The 8,423-nt window shown below is 27.3% G+C and overlaps 1 protein-coding gene across 1 annotated transcript in view; it reads left to right on the top strand.

The window, feature by feature from the left end:
- The first annotated feature begins 3,611 nt into the window (after positions 1 to 3,611).
- Positions 3,612 to 8,423, top strand: part of LOC105845492 (uncharacterized) — a 55,269-nt gene continuing 50,457 nt past the window's right edge. The window contains exons 1-4 of the mRNA XM_065801353.1: positions 3,612 to 3,737; positions 4,295 to 4,408; positions 5,090 to 5,181; positions 7,948 to 8,064. Of these exons, the coding sequence (XP_065657425.1) occupies positions 3,653 to 3,737; positions 4,295 to 4,408; positions 5,090 to 5,181; positions 7,948 to 8,064 (408 nt within the window). The 5' untranslated portion in view covers positions 3,612 to 3,652. The remainder of the gene's footprint in view (positions 3,738 to 4,294; positions 4,409 to 5,089; positions 5,182 to 7,947; positions 8,065 to 8,423) is intronic.

The raw sequence follows: 8,423 nt of genomic DNA, 5'->3' as shown, positions 1-8,423 counted from the left end.
TGACTATTTAAGTAAGAGATTGAGAAATACAGAAGTATGTGATTTAGTGCCAGAAGGGTCAGTGGTGTTAAAGGCAAGCGATTCAATGTGATAAGCATGAATCTTGTTCATAATTTATAGCAAATAGTATTGGTTTCTAAATTTATTTAAGTTATTTGAATCTGTTTCAGAAAGTTTTAAACTAATTTCATCAAGAAAATCTAGTTTCCCAGCAGCACTTCTTGCAGTTTTTATCATAGCTAGATGATTAGCATGATTCATGCTTTGCATGTGGTAAGCAGGACTTTCACATTTAACTTGCACTGTCAGTTGTTGATGCAACAATATATTTTTCGAAAGTGTTATCAATTTTTAAAAATGTTGGTTGAGTACTTATGGTAATAACAATTTCTTTGAAAACTCAAAAAATAAGACAATTCTTATTTGAAAAAAATAGTTCATTAAAATGGTTATTAACATCGAACAATTGTTTGTTAAGTTGTATTCACACATTTAGAATTAGGCTTATATTTCATGACTGTTTAGTTAGTTACTTATAGTTGTTAAGACTTTAAAAGTTTAAATATTTCTAATATTAAAATTATTATAATTCATTATGTTTTAACTAACTCTGCCCAACAGTGGTTTTGTTTTGGAACTAAAATTAATTATTTCTTATGTATTTCCACCTGCTGAATTCAAAAATGACATTAAAAATGATAAATTAGCTCTAGTTTAAGAAATAAAAGCAAAAATTTTCTCTCGAGGGTACAAATTTTTATTAAAAAATTTTTTTTTTTTTTTTTTTTTTTGACTATCCATAATGTTTTATTCATATTTTAAACTTGTGATATTAGTTATATGTGTTTGTTAAAGTTTCTGGTCTAATTTATTTGTACTTTTTTTTTCATTTACTAGTGTAAAATTTTACAAATCAACATGCCAAGAAAGTGTGTAAATTTAGATATATAAATGAGGGAGCCTAAAAACTATGACTGCTATTTCTGCTTGACTCCACCTATTAAGGCAGGTTTGCCAATTAAGAAAATAGGAACAGTTAAGTATCCGAATCTTCCATCTGCCATTTGATTTATTCCACATTCTGATTGTTTACCAGTTCCTACTCCACCTCAAAGTTGTGAGTTAGAAGCAGAAAATAAAGGCAGAAATGAAGTAGAAATAAAAGTAAAAAAAGAAACAAGCCATTCACATCAAGTGGTCCTGATTTTGTGTTAACAGATGATGTGCCACGCAGATTGAGTCAAGCAGAATTAAATGGTCTTGTTCGAGATCTGGACTTGTCACAGGAAAAGGCAGAATCTAGGGTCAAGACTAAAGCAGTGGAATTTTCAATTTGATGTCAAGGTTTCACATTACAGAAAACAGCAGCAAAATCTGCTTTCTTTTTTTGAGAAGAAAAATAATCTTGTTGTTTGTATTGATGTCTTTGGATTGATGTATCATCTTAATTTGAACTATGATCCAACTGAATGGAGATTATTCATAGACTCATCTAAGCTAAGCTTGAAAGCTGTATTACTGCACAATGGAAACCGTCTTCTTTCTGTTCCTATTGGCCATGCAGTTCACATGAAAGAGACTTATATAAACATGAAAGTTATCCTCAACTCAATTAATTACAATGAACACAAATGGAAAATTTATGGTGATCTTATAGTCATTGCTATACTTTTAGCAATTCAATTAGGGTATACTAAATGCTGCAGCATTGCTATACTTTTAGCAATGCTGCAGGGTATACTAAATACCACAGACAGTAGAGACAGAAGTTCACATTATATAAAAGAAAACTGGCCTGCAAGAAATCTCAACACAGATGAAAAAGATGTTATTGTTGACCACTCATGGATCCGAAAAACGTTCTTCTTCCACCATTACATATTAAGTTGGGTTTAATAAAAATCTTTGTCCAAGGTATGAACAAAGAAGGACAGAGTTTTAGGTATTTAAAAAACAAATTTCTAAAAATAAGTGATGCAAAAGTTAAAGAGGGTATTTTTGTTAGGCAAATTATGAAGGATCCTGAATTTTATGAAGTTTTGAAAGGGCAAAAAAAGTAAACTTGGGAAGCTCTTAAGGAAGTGATTTGGGGATTTTTAGGCAACAAAAGAGATAATAACTACATTCAAATGGTAACAGAACTTCTGCAAAAATACCATCAACTTGGATGTAACATGTCCCTCTAGATTCATTTCCTCACACCCAGACTTCTCTCCCCCTTCCTCCATCCCCCAGTTGTGGAGCTGTTAGTGATGAACTTGGGGAAAGGTTTCACCAAGTTATTTCTGTAATGGAACAAAGATATCAGGGTCATTGGAATGAGGCTATGCTTGCAGATTACTGTTGGTTTGTGTGTAGGGATGCTCCAGAACTAGTCTACAGAAGGAAAGCAAAAAGATCATGATCTCGTGATGATACCCCATAATCATCTTTAAACCTATTAACTTGATGATCATGATTTCTTTGTTTAAAACTGTTAGAATATATCTGTAATAAAAAAAAAACCAAATGTACTTTAAATATTATTAGAATATTTAATCTAAGTCATATTGGTCTGTTGCAAATTAACTGAAACAAAAATTTAATGCTATTGTATATCTAAGAAACTAGAGCTAATAAAAAAATTTCGTTGTCATTTTCTTTTTTTTCAGACCAAAATTAGTATTATTTGAATAAAATTGCTAAAGATTCAAAAAATAGTTTTTTTTTTTGTGGCTCAGTGTAATTTTATTAAAGTTGTTTGAAAAAATAATGTTTACAAGTTCTTACCTATTTTACCTTTAGTATAAAAAATGTGTATTATAGCCAGATAGCTTAGTGTAATTTTCCTCTAACCTATTTCCAAATCATGTTTTTTTAATTTGTGTGTACAAATCAAATATTAGATGTTCAAATTTATTAACTATCTATTACGAGAAAATATTTTTTAAATAATGAATAAAAATAATCAAAGCTATAATAAAACACAATAAATAAAAATAATAAACAAAATAAAAAATATAAAAAGAAAAAATTTAAAAATATAACAAAAAATTAAAAACTTTCCACATTTAAATAATTAACTAAACAGCCTTGGAGCGAGGGAACTCTGCTTGACTTTTTCGCCTAAATTTTATTTCAAATAGAAAAGAAAAATGTTCCTTTGCTTAGCATGGAACATGTCTTCTGACAGGGCTACAAATAATAAATCAATTACAACATGTCAATGAACTTTAGTCAATTCATTTTGCTTTACATTTAGATCTATTCAAGGCTATGAAAATTTTATTTGTCAAAAAATGAATGTTGTTTAATAAATTGGTTAGGTGACTGTCTTTTTTCAAACCTTACTGTAGAAAAATATCATTGTTTTCTCTAACTCAGAAATGTTTTTTAAAATTAAAGTTAAAATGCATTTATAAAGTTATATTTATATTTTATATTATATTATATATATAACTTTATATTGTATATGTTATATATATTAAATCTTTGATATTCAATACTTTTTTCAGATATTTAACATTTTTCAAAATATTATTATTAAATGTTAAAAATGATTGCAATTTAAAAACATAATTTAATTTTTTCACTATAGCAATATTTATATTATCCCGTTTTATTTTTAGAAAATAATATTTTAAACCATTTGAATTTTGGAGATCAACTAAAGATGTATGTTCATAGAAGTATTATGGAGTTTACTTTGGAGTTTTTTATTGTTGAATCTTTGCTATTTTTCTTTGCAGGTGCACAAGGTGAATTGCAAAATAATTTGAACTTTTTTTTTTTATATAACCAATTCAACCCTCATTTTCTAAAATATAGTAAAAGACTGAAAATAAGCAGCTAAAATATTTTCTAACTTTTTTTGCAAAGCAGAGAAACTGCTAACTGTATTTTTTGATTTTTTTATGCATAGTTTTTAAGGTTCTCCAAGAGTTTGACACACACAGACTTTCTTGTTACAGAGTACAGAAAGTCTGTGTGTCACAGAATAGTGCTTAATGAAAAATTCTCCTGATGCCTTCCTTGCCTATGACACACTTATGAATTGACTTAACCACAGACTTTTTGATTCTTAAGTTACTTACCACTTATGCTATGGCTGCAGATATCAGATTCTTTTGACTAATTTTTTATTTATTTACAAATAGTTTAATTTTTTAATTTCGTGTGAAAAATATGTGAACAATAAACAATAAAGAAATTTCAATTAGAATGAGTTACAAAATACAAAATGCATGATAGCATACATAATTATATAAAAAAATGTTAATGAATAAATAAATTTGTAAAAATAATTTTTTTGTAGGTTCCAACATGAAAAGTTATGCAGTTCCATATAAAGAGCTGAATTTTAAGGAGTATCAAAAATATATTAATGAACAGCAATGGTACAATCCTGCTTGTATATTTTTTAATGACGGTTAGATTTTGTCTTATTTTTTCAAACTTTTTTTTATTTTTATGTAATATAAACATCTATAAATTATTAACTTATGTTTATTTTTTGTTATACTAAGTAATTTTTATTTCAATTATATAAATATAATTGTTTTTAACAATGTGATTATTATTTCTGTCTATATGCACAAAAAAAGACAATAAACTAAAATATTAAAAACAACAAAAGAAATATTGAAAACAAAAACAAAAATAAAAACTAAACACACAAACTTGTCTGTGCATTTAGTGTCTGATTCTATTGATGTGTTTCCAATTTTGTTTTATCCGAAAATAGTTCTTTCTATGATTATTATAATAATTTTTAACTATTTTAAGAATCAAATTTAAATCATTTTAAAGTTTTTTATTATTCATATGAATAATTTTCATAATGTTTGAAGAATTATACTATTTTTTATATAGTAGACATTGATAGAATATATCAAAGGAAAGTTTTTAAATAATATTATTTGTTTAAAGTTGTTGTGTGTTTCAAATTAAAGTTGCTGTGGTTACCTAATAATATAGAACAGCCTTGAAGCAGCGATTAAAATAATTAGATAAAAAAAACATGTTTAATAAATGGTCATGTAATCCTGATTGCTTAAGCAATTACATTTTAATTGAAACAAGAAATATGTGTGCTTGTTCTTCAATTTAGGCGCTTTTCTACAAAACTATACTAATAGTCTGGAAATGTTTAATGCAAAACTTAAGGAAATAAACATGATGCTTTTTATTGCACCTAAGCAGGTTAGTTATTTATATTTTTTTATAAAGTTTTTGAATTTTTATGTTTATGAAGCTATAAATATATATACACACACACACATACACATGTATATATATATAAAAAAAAAATATATATATATATATATATATATAAATATATATATATATATATATATATATATATATATATATATATATATATATATATATATATATATATATATATATATATATATATATATATATATATATATATGATGATGATAAAGAAGAATGAGATAATAGTTTTAGAGGGATCAAACTAGGATCAGAAGCACCTAAGGGTGAATGAGTAGAAACTGAGCACTGGCTAGGATCAGAAACAATACATAAGTTGAGTAGAGAAAGTAAATGATTCAGATTGTTTGGAAAATGAGTTAGAATGTTGCCTATTTTTGTTGTTGTTGGAAATTGAGAAAAGCAAAAGATGTGGGCCTTGATGCCTGCAAAAGATGTGGACCTTAATGCCTGCAGAGTCACTGACTCTAGAGCCAAATCTTTCAGTGTGTTGAGTATTAAAGTCACAAACAACAACATCAGTATTGGCTGAAGGATAAAGAGAACGGCCTTGGTCAGTTTGATTAGAAATAACATTGAAAAGAATGCAGTCTTGAGATAAAGGCGAGCAATATAGAACAAAAAGAAAGGTGATCGAGTGAAATGGTCCTAAATGAAAGCACATAAAAGAATAGTCTGTGGATTCAAACCTAGTTTCCGGACAAATGGGTGAATTCTTACAAATACATATACCCAAGCAAAGTAAGGGTCTTTATGAATTAAAAAAAGATAACCATCAACACTAAGATCACAAGATGAGATAGCTGAACTCAAATTAGTCTCACAAAGAGCAAGTAGGTCTGGTAAAATGAGACCTACAAGTGGTTCCAAATGCGACCTCAACAATGCACACCAAAAGTATGAACAGGGACACCATCCATGCTCAACATGGCACTGTTTGTAATTTGACACTTTACAGCTGTTTATGGAATCAGCCTCTCTCAGAGCTACCATAGAGTTCGGAAAACCTGACTACTGGATGACCTCAGAACCATAAAACTGAGTTTTAGAGCTGTACCCTCATTAGGAGATAATATAATGAGTTGCTTATTCATAAACACAGAGACACAAGCAAAATCCATACATTAAGTCAAGAAAATCTAGCATTCAACATCCTAAACTGGAAACATTGTGTTATAAATACATTTACACCAGCCTAATAGATGTAGAAAGGGTGTGAAGCTGGTCAACAGATAGAATCTGTTTACCCTTTATACTTTTGCCAAGGAGGCTTTCTACAAGACAGTAGCTGAATGCTTTTAACATCTTTAATTAAAATAATTCTTTCAATCAACTGACAAATTGGTAACATGTGAGGAGTGCTGCTACATTGACTGAAAAACAGGTAAAACATGCAAGAAGTGCTGCTTTGTTGACTGACAAATAGGTAGAACAATTGTAGTGTTCTGCTACATTGACTAAGGTGTTTAAATATAGTTCCTTGTGACTTTAAGTTGTATAAAATGTTGTGGTTACTGTTTTAATGTATTTCCTGATGTTTTATCCAATGTATAATATTTCATGTTTATTGATATTTTTTTTAATTTCTGATGTTTTATGTAGTTTCTGATGTTATGAATGGGACCCGACTTGATGTTGTTCCTAATAATTCATATAGTTTTTGATTAGAGATTTATTTCTGATATCTCATCTACTTAGCGTTTTATTTTTGTAATGTTGTTGTTAAAATGTTGTTTTTATTTGCTTATTGAGTTGTTATCACTGGGCAAACATCTTGTTTCTCTGCCAAATATTGTGTCTCAATTATAATCTATTAGATTCAGGCATTCATGGAACCTTTTATTTTTTATCCTCGATTTTAAGTCAAGCCTCATCATACTTTATTCTAGAGAGTTTTGAATTAACTAAGGCAAATCTAACATCCCATTTTTATACATGAGTGTGATCTTATTACTCCATTAATAAGCCTGATCTTTAACTTAACTCTTCAATCTAATGAATACACTTTTTTTGATATCCTAGTTAATGAGGCAATCTCTTGTTCACATTCAAATCACTTTGGCTTCTGTTAGTAAGAGTTTTACTTTTCTATAGCTTGTTGTTCAGAAAATAAAGCTGTCGTAGATTTTATTGCTTGTCAAATCCAGTGTTTATTACAAGTTTTAAAAAAGTGTTATATATAAAAAGTGTATAATAAAAATATACTGCTCTTGCAATGCCTAAATTCATATGAAAAAATATTTTTTTCTCGTCAAAACTTTAATAAATAATTAAAATATCCTTAATTTTTTTATTTAAATATCTTAAACATCGCATTATTCTCACTTGTCAATTTTTTTCATGAAAGTTTTACAAGTAAAAAAGGTACAAACTTTAATTAAAAGTTTTTATAAAAAATTATTATTTAATATTAATATTACTTTATTTCAAGTATCTATAATGTATAATATGAAATTATTTTAATATTGATTATGCTAAAGTAAGTTAAGTTTTTTACTATATATATACTTACATAAAATATTTAATTTATTTTATTTTTTTAAAAGTATAAATTTTATTTGAAAGTGAATAAACAGTTGTTAAAATTGTAGAGTTGTTATTTACTTATTTAGAAATATTATTTATATATTTAAATGTTTTTTAGATATATATTTATTTAAATTAATAAATTAGATTTCAAGTTGAAATATTATTTAAGTATTATAAAAGTGTCATGTTTTATATTTCTAGGTTTCATCTGATAAATTAGAATTTTCTTGTTACGTCAAACAGAAGTCTCCTGTTTATTTCAAAGGAAAACACATTTTTAAAAGCAATCATATTGAAAAGTTTATCACTAGTAAACTGGTTTGTATTTTAAATTTTTTTTTAAGTAGTAGATAAACAATATTTACTATTTAATTTTAGTAAAGTTTATAATTTTGCTCTATATACAGGTTTTGCTAGGATTAGCAAGCTTTTGGTTGTGCCCACCACTGGACTTATGTAGTTTATGTGGGTGAAATATTCTCCTTTATTAAAATAAGTTTTTCCTTAAATTTTAATGTTGCATAGGCAGCTTACCTAGGAGAAAAATCCTGGGTAAGTGTAAGAGTTGTTTGTAAACCTTGGGCAGTAATTAGCTAAGTGGAAGTACCATATTAAAAATACTTCATTTTCTGTTCAGTTTTTCCTTTGTTCTGTTCTGCTAAACCAATGCGAGAAAC

Source organism: Hydra vulgaris, chromosome 07 (assembly GCF_038396675.1).
Source record: "Hydra vulgaris chromosome 07, alternate assembly HydraT2T_AEP".
Classification (NCBI taxonomy): domain Eukaryota; kingdom Metazoa; phylum Cnidaria; class Hydrozoa; order Anthoathecata; family Hydridae; genus Hydra; species Hydra vulgaris.
Note: the sequence above shows the minus strand (reverse complement) of the source record. Positions and strands in the feature narration are given on the sequence as shown.